The 12,523-nt window shown below is 44.1% G+C and overlaps 1 protein-coding gene across 2 annotated transcripts; it reads right to left on the bottom strand.

Moving 5' to 3' along the window:
* Positions 1-288: 288 nt before the first annotated feature.
* Positions 289-12,053, bottom strand: KAZALD1 (Kazal type serine peptidase inhibitor domain 1). Of its 2 annotated transcripts, none has more exons than XM_083505255.1 (5): positions 11,855-12,053; positions 8,077-8,676; positions 5,560-5,720; positions 1,984-2,131; positions 289-689 (listed from the first exon to the last, which is right to left on the bottom strand). In XM_083505255.1, the coding sequence occupies exons 2-5, from the start codon at positions 8,612-8,614 to the stop codon at positions 592-594; spliced, it is 945 nt and encodes a 314-aa protein (XP_083361381.1). In that variant the 5' UTR covers positions 8,615-8,676; positions 11,855-12,053; the 3' UTR covers positions 289-591. The 2 variants fall into 2 exon arrangements, with proteins under 2 accessions (XP_083361381.1, XP_083361380.1); XM_083505254.1 differs by lacking the exon at positions 11,855-12,053 and adding an exon at positions 8,779-8,911.
* Positions 12,054-12,523: the final 470 nt, after the last annotated feature.

Below are 12,523 nucleotides of genomic sequence, written 5' to 3'. Positions count from 1 at the left end.
TGTCTAGATGAAGCCCTGGTCTCTGATCAAACTAGTCAAAATATCATTCATGCAATTAGCAGTTGCATAACTGGTTTTTTTTAAAGTAAATTGAAGTATGGGGGGCAATCTGGATTGGGACCCTGGTGTGGAGGGGTTGGGGTTTTTTTGGTGCTTCCCCCACCATATTCTATTCTCAACTAAGGATCTTGTATCTGCTATCTGCATTGAGGATAAAGCCTCTTGTTTCCCCAAGGGGGAGTTTACATGAGTGTTGAGATGTGCAAGGTCAAAGAAACTATATTCTCCAAAGGTGATCAAAGTAACATTTAATGCCCATTTGCTCTAGGATCAGCTAAAAAAACCACAACAACCCCTCTTTCCACTTGCTTGTTGTCCCCTTCACCTAACAAAAGAAGGGGTCAAATGATTAAATACATAAATCTTCCCCATCCAAAATTAACTGATATCCAAACTGTCCATAGAAGATTTTCAGCACAAAGGTTCAGTACTGGCTATCTCAGAGGTCTGCAGTAGATGAGGAGGCAAATGTTCAAAATGGAATAGATGTACATTGCTCTTCACTTTGACAGCTCCCTCATGCATGTGCCATCAGTAATAGTCATATGAGTCATCGTCACTCTCCATGTCATCGTCTGGCCCTAGTCTGGGCATCTTGGGCAGAGCCAATTCAGTCATGTTCAGCTGATCTGCAAGTACAGGGCACAAAGCAAATAATTAGTCCTTGTACAGTGTTTGTATTCTTTGCTATCTTTCATGGGGATATTTGGATGTTGTCCATTTTACAAGCAGCCAGGAACAGGGCTGGCCCAAGACTCAGTTCTGCTGCCTGAGGTGAAGGACAAGATGTCACCACTACCCCATTCCATGGGCAGAAACTTACCAGATTGACAGCTGAATCTTAATCATCCTTGGGGGACTCAGTGCAGGTCCCATGACACACCCTTCTCTAGTCTCTAACATAGGAGAATAGCTGGAACAGGGGTTCAGAAAGAATTGGCTACCATCCCTGTCCACATCTCAGCATCCATTGCTTGAAGCAGCTGCCTCATCTGACAAACAACTTGTCAAACATTTTATCTCCATGTCTTTGTCTGCATTTCTTTTCACCAAACCAATAAATCAACCAAGCACACATGTCACAAACAATAGCACGCTTAAGCTAATATTTGGTGTTAATTGTTTTTGCAGATATTTTAAATTGAATGCTAAAGAGGGATATCCTGATACAGTGAACAAAAAGTAGAATTGGGCCCAGAAGATATCTGCCATGGAACTGCTTAACTCTGTGTTGAATTGTGACCATAGAGAAGAACTAAACATTATGGGAAGCACATGGTTTTCACTGAAACTGGGAGCCCCCTGTTAAGAACCCCACTTGTTCCTTTGTAGCATGTAGTTCAACTACCCTCATATCTTGACAGCATTACATTAGCTTTTTGAAAATCCCTTTACACACAGGACTTGCTGCTACTAAAGGGGGTGGGAAAATGTTGATTGTAATGAGGATGTAATCTAGGGGAAATGGACACAGGACTGCCAGTTTTGTTGGCAACCATGTTTTGTTAATGTGTAGTTCTGCCCTGAGTGTGAGGAAATGGTATTCCATATATCTGAATTCCTTTTATTTAGAAAACACTGTTAACAACATTTTACCAAGGACTAGGTTGGTATAGTCAGTAGTTATGGATAAACCATTTGATTCTTCTTTTTTTAAAAAAAACTTCAATCGTAACGCAGTTGGTTACACAGGATATATGAAACACTACTTGGTAGTTAAGGAGCACTGATAGCAGCGGCTGCCTGAAGAATATCAAATCAGCAGATGGCTGAATAATATCAGATAGCTCAGAAGAGGGGAAGATTAAAGAGACATTGAAGACCTGCTCTCACATATGGCAAAGGGTGTTTGGTGTGCTGGGCCTGAAATGTCAACACAATGAATCTGTCAGGAGGAGGAGAGGAAGAGTAGGAACTACTTACCAGGAGTGAGAACCATGAGGCTGGCTGGAGCTGCCACCTGCCCAACGTTGTTCCTCGCAAAGCAGCGGTAAGTCCCCTCATCAGTTACCCGCACAGCTTGAATCTGCAGCCAGCTGGTCACTTCATATTTCTGAGGGCCTCCCCTAAACTAGAGTTAGTTATATACCAACAGGAGAGACACAATTCCATTATTAAAAACTTTACAGCAAGTGGAATGCTGCTGAAATCTCCACTGGGGAGTTATTGAGATAGTCTCTGTATCACAAATCAATCAATTCAGGCATATCTAAGGTATTGGTTGCACAGAGTCAAATCTCAGTTTTAGTATTGCTCCATTTGCCCTCCTTTCAGGTGAAGCACTATCATGTTCTCTGAAATATATTTTCTTGCTCAAGCATATCTTGTCATTTATAAATGCTACCACTGTCACATAGGATATCTTTTGTTATTTAGAAAGCCACACACCTGGAATGCAAAAGCTGTTGACTCATTTTCCTGTTCTAAAGCAGGGCCAAAAAGACTGAATGTTTCACTTTAAAAGGTCTCCACGACCTCTGAGGCATGCATATTTCTTCTTTATTATTTGTCTTCCTATAACTTAGACCCTTTTTCTCTTTTCCTAATCCCAGCAGTTAGAGCAAACAATTAGTCTCTTTCTGTCATCTCTGTACATATTTGGAAACTGTAGGATTCCACCATATTCCTTGTTCTCACTTTAAATGGGATATCCCACCATCCTGAGTGTTTGGGTACACATAAACAAGAAAGGTGGCCCACTTCTGGGTTTTTTAAAGACATACATATGCACTCACATTTCACACTTGGACGCATACGTAGTGGCGTAGCGTGGGGGGTGCCAGGGGTGCCGGCCGCACCGGGCGCAACATTTGGGGGGGCGCATTTGGCCGGCCCTCCTCGAGGAAGCAGGAACCCCACTGTCCTCGGACCTCCTCCAAAGGCTGGCGGTGGGGCGGAGAGACCTCCCGCCGCCAGCCTTCGGAAGGCTGCTCCGAAGCCTGGCGGTGGGGCGGAGAGACCTTCTCCCCGCGCCAGCCTTCGGAAGGCTTCTCCGAAGCCTGGCGGTGGGGCAGAGAGACCTTCTCCCCGCGCCAGCCTTCGGAAGGATGCTCCGAACCTGGCGGTGGGGCGGAGAGACCTTCTCCCTGCGCCAGCCTTCGGAAGGCTGCTCCGAAGCCTGGCGGTGGGGCGGAGAGACCTTCTCCTCGTGCCAACCTTCGGATGGCTGTCCTGAAGACTTGTGGTGGGAGCAGTGGCGTAGCGTGGGGGGTGCAGGGGGGCCTGCTGCACCTGGCGCAACATCGGGGGGGGGCGCGGAAGAGACTCGAGTGCTAAAATCCATGGGTTAGGGGGCGCAAATTACTTGCCTTGCCCCGGGTGCTGAGAACCCACGCTACGCCACTGCGCATACGTATTTTGTACTTGTGTATTCTCTAGGACATCTCAGCCTGCTGTGAAATACCAAGTCTCCCCTCACCCCCACTCTGAACTGGAAAACAATCTAAATTTCTTGCAGATGTAGCAAACTGTACTATGGCACACTCTCTCTTTTCTTTTAGAGCATAAATCAGAACGGACTGGAAAGTGACCACAAACTGTCTTCTTGTTTCTCAGTCTCCTTTGTAAACAGGATACAAGCAGCTTTTCTCTGAAAGTGAATGTACAGGCTCTGTCTTTCTCTTTCTTTTGTCAACTCAGAGAGCACAGAATCACGTCCAAAAAGTGATGTTACCTCACCAATGGGCAGAAACGCATGAAGCACAGAATTTAAAAGATCACTTTGAAATAGTCATTTGCTTATCTAATAGCAGCGCAACACTGAAACTAATTCCAGAATTTGTAATGTCTTGGCAGGGGCTGGAATAGAAAAGAGGAGAAAATGAAGGGTTTGTGGAGTCAGTAGGAGAGGGACCGCTTGCCATGGATTGAATCAAAAAGCTTTATATGGGACTCAAAAACTTCACTCTCAATTGCTGAAAGCCACACCCACATCCCCTTTGATTTCTCAGCTCTTAGAAGATTATGTCTACATACTTAACTATATGTCTACATACATATAGTTTTAAGATGAGGTCTAGAAACTTTTAAAATGAAAACTAGGTTTCTCTGCATTCTTACAAAGCTATACAAGTCTATGCAAGAGACTAAAATAAGCAGTCACAAACCAGTAGATTTCCTGATTAAACTGGGAAACCTAACCTTAAACTAAGGATCCTCCAGTGGGACTGACTGATCCTTTCTGAGATTGCCAGAATGTAAATACTACTGTGTTTGATGAAGACCACTTCCCACCTGCCTAGGATTTCCATTCCATTTTAAAGATAGAATCCTAAAGTTGTAGGGGTGCATGGGGATTTAGGGGTGCATTAGGAGCTTGGTAGCATCATCTGGTTTAATACCTACCCTCACACTGAAGATTTTTCTGCGCAATATATTCCATAATGTTTCATTTAAACTGTTTTTAATTAACTCGCAGAAATTGGAGTTTCTCTCTGGAGATTATTCCATTGTTTCAGCTTTTCCCTGTGGGAAAGCTGTTTCTGGTTCCAGTTTTCATTTGTTGGGTTTCATCCCTGTTGTGTGGTCCAGCCAGAAAATGCAGTCAAGGAAAGTGACTTGAAATTCATTCTAGCTGGAAGATGCCATCAGAAGCATAACACTACTTTCCCCCTGCCTGAATCATGGAGCTTCCCCAAGCTTCTCAATCCAGCAGTGATGTAGTTTTCGCCTCACCCAAACATTCCATACAATAATAATAAAGATTTGTAGTTTCTATAAAAGTTTCCCAGGACTTCCTTACACGCCCTTTAAATAGAAGGGTATACAAGCGGCTGCCCTACAGCCTCTCAAGTTCTATTTTGGGATGGAGCTCCAAGCCTGTTAACCCTTCTGAAGATAACTTGGCGAGCCTTTTAGGGTTATGCACAGTGAGTACAATATTCCACATCTGCCATTGTGGATACGTGTATTATTCTTCCTCAAAGGGGAACAGTAAAAAATAGAAGATAATTGAACTTCACTGTAACAAAGGAAATGTACGTGCAGGGATGCAACTGTTTTTTCAGCAGCAAAAAAAAACAAAAAAAAAAATACAGTGGTACGTCAGGTTACAGATGCTTCAGGTTACAGACTCCGCTAACCCAGAAATAGTACCTCGGGTTAAGAACTTTGCTTCAGGATGAGAACAGAAATTGTGCGGTGGCAGCACAGCAGCAGCTGGAGGCACCATTAGATAAAGTGGTACCTCAGGTTAAGAACAGTTTCAGGTTAAGAATGGACCTCCAGAATGAATTAAGTTCTTAACCCGAGGTACCACTGTATTCTGAAGAAAATGAAAGTTCATCTGTGGCATATCTGTGGTTGGCGGGCAGAAGACCTAAGGTCAGCCTAAGTGATGGAAGATGCTAAACATGAGATGCAGTTGCTAAAAGAAGGTAAATTAGGCCTTCCAAATAACTGAGTAATCTGAGTATCTTTTGCTGCAAAATCCTTTTTCAGACTTGCCCCATAAACACAAACCATTCTCCCCCTGAGCTCTTACTGGAACTTGTAGCTCACCTGAACCGAGATGTGGGGGTCATCTCCAGGAAGCAGCATGTCTGATCCCTCCTTTCTCCATTCAATAGATGCCATGGGGTATGCAAAGACCTCACAGCCAAAGATCACATCTTGCCCAGTGATGTTCCAGATGTCATAGGGAGGCGATATGATGTGGGGCTCTGGAAAAGACCCAAAACTATCTGAGAGAAATAATCTCTGGGTTGCTTGTATATGAAGACAAAATATTTTCATGCTGAATTTTATAGATTGGTTCTCTCAGCTTGTTCTAGCTGAGATCTGATTTAGGTGTGTTTTCCAAGTAATCCTTCTAGTACATGAAGTGATATTTACCTTTCGATTGTCAGCCTGCAAGCAGCGCCTGTGTAATTTTAATATTTTTGTTCAGCAACTAGCAATTTTAGGTGCAGCAGCAGCAACCACCACAATAATAATCAAGCACATTGTTCTGTACAACTGTTGCATTATGCTGCCTTATTTCTTATAAACAGAAAAAAGCCAGGCTTTTTATGACTGAGCTGAATAGTCCTCTTCGCCATGCCCACCAGCAGTTGTTAGTCAAGCATGTGTTTGCATCATGGCACATCTGTGAACCACAGCCCTTGGCCCCTAAACGGTGGTCCAGAGCTTTGTCATACTCGTTTAAATGAAGTGCTTCTCAGGGAATGTCGCTTGAGTCTCATGTTCCAGCAGAAACGTGACATCCTTGTGGCAGCTGCTAATCAGCCTGCTTTACTGTCAGATGCTTTGGCTACATTTTAAGCCTCCTAGTCCCTCTCTTCCTCCTGTTGTGAGGTTGGCTGCACAGGGAGGGGACCATAGCTCTGTGGTAGAGCATATACTCTGCATGCAGAAGTCCCCAAGGTCAATCTCCAGCATCTCCAGTTAACAAAGGATTGGGTGCCAAGTGTTGGGTGGGATAGATAGCTCCCTACTTGAGAGCTGCAGAATGGATAATCCTTGATCAGTTCACCAAAGAGTCTCTGGCTAATTTGAGGCACCTTCTTAAGTTTCAGTTGGATTTTCCAAATAGTGTAGTGTTGTGAGACCAAATGTTAGCAATCCCAGCAACACCATCCTGCCCCAACACCTTGGATTTCTTCTATCGTTCCCCTCCAAAGGAATCCAGCAGAATTGCTCCATCTCTTTTAAGATATGCACATGTTGGCACAGTCCTTTCTTTTCTGGACCTGACTATGCAACATGCACACTAAATAGCAATCTATTTTTTCTCCAAATGTTGTGAGGTAGTCCCCAGGTTAAAAAAATGCACATCAGCATGTATATTTTAGAATAAAATATGTTTAGAAAAATGTGCTTCAAGGGAAAATTGGTTTAGAAATGTGTCTTTTGTGGGATAGTTAATATTTAAAAGAGGGACATGGGTGGCACTGTGGGTTAAACCACAGAGCCTAGGGCTTGCCGTTCATAAGGTCGGCGGTTCAAATCCCTGTGACGGGGTGAGCTCCCGTTGCTCGGTCCCTGCTCCTGCCAACCTAGCAGTTCGAAAGCACATCAAGTGCAAGTAGATAAATAGGTACCACTCCGGCGGGAAGGTAAACGCGTTTCCGTGCGTTGCTCTGGTTCGCCAGAAGCAGCTCAGTCATGCTGGCCACATAACCTGGAAGCTGTACGCTGGCTTCCTCAGCCAGTAAAGCGAGATGAGCACCACAACTCCAGAGTCATCCGCGACTGGACCTAATGGTTAGGGGTCCCTTTACCTTTACCTTTAAATATTTAAAAACATTGGTCAATACAAAAAAATAATCCTGGATTTTTCAGTGGCAACAAAAAATATCCAGATGATATGAAATAGGCTGGAATGGAAATGTGATTGAACACATGGGAAAATGACACAGGCTGAAAAAGAAGACTGGTCTCACTTTGCCATTTAAGAGGCTTCTGGCCAGATGTTTAGGTTCACTCTAAGCACTGGAGATGTCCCCTAACAACCATACAGGCCTTATTTTCAATTACGTACTGCTTTTGGGGAGGTGGAACCCCATGATCTTGGTCTTCACAGCTTTCCATAGAAAATAATTACAGTGCGCTGTGAAGAGGTCTGTGCATCACTCTTAAGGTGAGGTTGTGCTTTGCATACAGAAAGTCCTAGGTTGAGGTTTAATACCTGGCATTTCCAGTTTAAAAAGCTCACATGACAAGTGATGGGGGAGATCTTTGCATGAGACCCTGGAACACTTCTACCAGTCATTGTAAAGGTAAAGGGACCCCTGACCATTAGGTCCAGTCATGGCCGACTCTGGGGTTGCGGCGCTCATCTTGCAACCAGTCATTGTACTGGGCTTGGGGAAAAACAAAAGCTTGAACAAGTTTAAGGTAGCTGTCAAAGCATTCCCCATTTCTCTTTTGTCCAGCTTAAAGCTGTCTGTCTGTTTCATTTCCCAAATGCCCCTTTTTCTTGGAATGTAAATGTGGAGAAATGCCTTCTCATTTTATTTCCAAATCATCGCTTGCAGCTTCACTTGGAAATTTAGAGAAAACCTGCAAAAGCCTTACCTGATTCACAGGGTCCTTCATGGGCCACAGTGAGATTAGCCTCTGGATGGGAGTTATGCACCTCTTGAAATTTGCATATTTGGGCATAGGTCTTGCCATCGGAGCCACAGAGAGCCTGGCTAGATTGGCAAGTGCACTGAGGCTCAGGCACCTCACCGTGCCGTAGATCCCCGGAATCAAGGCGGCACTCTAAGTGATCCCCACACTTGCCATAGAAGTGGTTGGTATTGTCCAAGTCACAGATCTGGCCCTCCAGATTGGCACACTCCCAACAGCAGTCACAAGCATCTAGCACCACCCCAGCAAGGCAGCCACGTGGCGTGGGACATTCTTCCAATCTACATTGCACACAGCTTTCCCCCTCCTCCAGAAGCCTCTGCCAGCCACGCTGCAAGTAATCTGGGCCGACAGGCAGGGCTCGACTGAGTACATCCCAGCACAAAAACAGCAAGAGAAAGGTGACTAAGTTAGCAGGCCGAGACATTCTCACAAGCTTCCTGGAACTTGCCATCCATTCATCACCCTTGCCGAAAAACATCCCTTGGACACTTGGGTCCTCAGCACCGTTCACTGCAATCTTCTCTACAAGGCCATCAGTCCCTGCAAAAAAGAAACAGAACTTAGAAAAGGGGGATATATTCAGAGACAACCACTTAATAAATCCCTGAGGTGTGGGGAAGGGTTGTGGCTCAGTGGCCATACCTCCAAGTAGGGCTGAGAATGTCCCCTTCTTGTAACCCTGGAGACCTCCTGCCAATCAGTGTAGACAATACTGAACTAGATGGACCACTGGGCTGACTTGGTATAAGGCAGTTTCTTGTGTTCCTGTGGAACTATATGAGGAACAAGGGACATCAACTGGGGAAAAAGGCAATCCCACCCACCATTGAAATCAATGTATTTTGACTATACGTTATTTTAGCTTTACACGCTATCACCGGAATGTAACTCCCGTGAAAGTTGAGAGTCGCCCATACAATATATAGAACTGCAAGATGTTTCATCAGGCAGACAGGAAAGTTAAACGTGAGGTATTATATCCAGAACAATAGTAAAAGCGCATTTCGATCATTTCAGATCACAGTTTATTTACAATTATTTTAGCATTGAAAAATATAATAGCTAACAGGTGGTTATGGGCTATTGTTGTCCCAAGCCAGGAACTCAAGCCCTGGTTTATTTAAGCCGCTGTGCTTTCTCTGCCATAAGGCTATGAATGTTAATTCCCAAGCTTGCCTTTCATGTATATTGTACAAGCTTCCTTTTAGAACAAAGCCTGTGAGGTCAATGAGGGAGCAGTCATGCTGTGAAAATATTCACTCAGCACGAAGTTATTCTTGTCCATGATCATTTTTCTAGGCTGGTTCATTCAAAATATTGGGGGTTGTTTGACTTCAGCCATGCGGCTGCCACTGAGACAGGGACATCTGTTGCATTGTATCAGGTAGTTAACAGTTGTTCTGAAAGAAATGGCCCTTGGGTAAGGAAGAGGGGATGCAATTGCTATTTCTGTCACTCACTTGCAGTTGCAGCCAATTAAGTGTCAAGCAGGTTCTCCCCCCCCCCCCCGCCCCAGTACATTATCCTTGGTTCTTATCACCTTTACCACCCCCATTCCCACTCCTCCATGGTAATGTCTATTTCATGCCTCTTGCCTCCAAAAGCTAGGATCCTAGATCCACCTACCTATTTTGGTCTAATAGACAAACAGATATATCCTCAGCAATAAATAAAATAACCCAACTCCTCTGGGCTGCTCTGTATCACTAGAACACACACGCCTCAGGTCTGAAGACAGAACCTAGTATTTCAGATGCTTTTTTGTACCATCTCCTCTAGATTTCTCTGTCCAGCCAGGTCCTAATGACTAACACGACAACCTGCATCCCCCCCTAACTTTGGAGATAGAAACCACACTCTGTTATTATGGAAGTGCACTAATGAGCACTGCTAGCAATATTCTCACTTACAGACAAGCGCTAAAGAAAAAATTGCATGGCATTTCAGATGAAACTAATCCATAACAGAAGGAGTTCTATTGTTTTATAGAAAACACACTCTGTATAGCCCCAGGCATTAAGGGCTATCTTGTGACAGCCAAGCCTTCCCAGAATTGTTCTCCTTTACTCCCCACTCCCTCCTAACCACAAACATGCACATTTCATACCAGACCTTTAGTTAGCTACCATGATGATAGCAACTTTTATTGGTGAGCTAGAAATTACACTTCTGCCAACATACTAGGTCTTGAGACTCTGGTGATAATAATACGGGGGGGGGGGGAGAGAAAGACTCAGGGAAGGTCTCTAGTGTTTGGTTGTGGATGAATTTTGCAATGTGTTTTATTGTGGATGATTTTTACAACATATTTTATTGCAGAGGAATTTTGCAACATATTCTTGACACAACAGTGGTGGATTTATTATATATCATTAATTGTTCTTCAGTGCTTCCCCAATGTTACCAAATTATTGCTGCCTGGAGAGACTATAGTGGGACATATGCAGGACAACACCCTGAACATCTGTGGTATAAAAAGTTTTGGAATTTCAGCAGGAAGTTGCAGGATATGCACTGAATGGAAATGAGGCAGTATGAACACCCCAAAACATTTGCTGTTGCAAACAGTATCGAAAGCAAGATTGTGTATGACCACCCCTGATACCATCATTATCACAAATTATCATGAACATGCAATAAAAAAGTTGTTTGGGTGGGCCCTATGATGGCTCAATTGCTGTGAAGTTAAGGCTGCAGCCATATGCACATTTACCTGGGCGTATGCTCCACTGAACACAGTGGGACTTGTTTCTGAGTAAACATGTCTAGGACTGTGATGTAAATAACAGTATGATGCTAAATATAATACATCAGAATGAATGAAGTGCTGTAACTCAGTTTCCAAACACCCTCAGGAATATTACTGTTCAACAATGTTATTCTCTCCCTGCTAACTGAAAACTTTGCTAGACTTTAGATACATCTTTAGAGGAACTTTGCGCAGGGGACCAGGGGAAATAATGGAAGCGTCAGGGCCCCTAGAGACACAGCGAGAAGCGATTTTAAAGGCCAACTGTTTCATGCTTTGCCTGTAGACAGGATTCCTTGGACCCATCCCATCCATGACAGATGTTTATCCAACCAATGCTTAAATGGTTCCAAGGATATGTATCTCCTGTGGCTGAAAACCTGGAGCCAAGTCTGAAATGCTCATTTTTCCAGAATTGACTCCAAGAGTTTCAGAAATCAATGGATACCTTGAGATTTCAGGAATGGTCAAGGAGCTCATTGAATCATAGAATTGTAGAGTTGGAAGGGACCCTGAGGGTCATCTACACCAAACCCTCCCCCATGCAGAAATCTCAGCTAGATCATCCATGACAGACGGCCATCCAAGCTCTGCTTGTAAACCTCCAAGGAAGGAGAATTCACCACCTCTAATGGGAATTTGTTCCCCTGTCAAACAGCTCTTACTGTCAGAAAGTTAATCTGAGCAGCTGGTCTGGAGGACCATGCTTTAACCTTGAAAGGAAGGTTTAGGAAGCTCCAGTATTTGAAAGTGTCTCACCATGCAAATATTTACCCTCCTTTATTTTAAATGCTAGACCTGACTTGAATTGCCTCAATCCAGTAAATCATGGTAATGAATATTCCTTCTTTTGAGAACTCTCCAGTTCCTTGCATACTATATACAGTAGACCGTGTAGCCCTAAAATATCTCATTTAAAAAATAATAATCATGCAGCTCTGCTCCCCATACAGTGGTGGATGCACCTACCTCTGCTCAGACTAGGTACAGCCTGTGGCTGGTTCAAAATCCTGGTGATCAGTTGCTTCCAATGTCGTCCTGAATATCCCCTCCAACCGGGTTAAGCTGGATGATTTTTGCCTTTTCCAGTGGATTAGTTTGTCTGCATCTCTGCTTGGAATGAGGACCAGTGATGTCACAATGAAACGTGATCCCCTGATCCCAGCCCTCTCCTCTCTCCCGCCCCTCAACACACACAAACAGCACTACTTCCACCAAAGCCTGCCTGATTAGCCACTAGACTTGTTTTCCTGCTGAATGGCCACGAGCGAAGCCCAGCAGAAAACTCCTTCTCTACTCCTGGCTCTGCTCTACAGAGAAACCACAATTGTAACTAGACACTTTTTTCACTGACTACTTAGGAAGCAAGCTCTAGGCAGAAAAATCCTTTTTTTATTATTATTAGAAGTATAAACTGGAACTCAACATGTCCAAGGGGGGAGCTCAGAGTTCTTGGGTGGCAGGTGTGCCTGATTTTTCCAAAGCAAAACATTCCACAGCAGAAGAGCCCCCAGAAACTCCTGGTGTGGCCCCTTCTGCTTGCTGTAAAGAGAAGCTGTGAAAGTGAGAGGTATTTGGGGAAAGTGATATATAGTTGCCACATGGATGGTATGTTTCAGAGGGCATTCTCAGTGAGGA

The sequence above is a fragment of the Podarcis liolepis genome (genome assembly GCF_965112155.1).
Source record: "Podarcis liolepis genome assembly, chromosome: 5".
NCBI lineage: Eukaryota > Metazoa > Chordata > Lepidosauria > Squamata > Lacertidae > Podarcis > Podarcis liolepis.
The sequence above is the reverse complement of the archived record's forward strand: the minus strand, read 5'-3'. Positions and strand labels throughout refer to the sequence as shown.

What these genes read in the sequence shown, in the direction of transcription:
- KAZALD1 (XM_083505255.1), bottom strand. Translation starts at nt 8,614, where the DNA reads ATGTTTTTCGGCAAGGGTGATGAATGGATGGCAAGTTCCAGGAAGCTT. An exon ending in ACCCCCACATCTCGGTTCAG is followed by an intron (nt 2,132 to 5,559) that starts GTGAGCTACAAG and finishes AACTAACTCTAG; the next exon opens with TTTAGGGGAGGCCCTCAGAA. An exon ending in CCTCATGGTTCTCACTCCTG is followed by an intron (nt 690 to 1,983) that starts GTAAGTAGTTCC and finishes CTGTACTTGCAG; the next exon opens with ATCAGCTGAACATGACTGAA.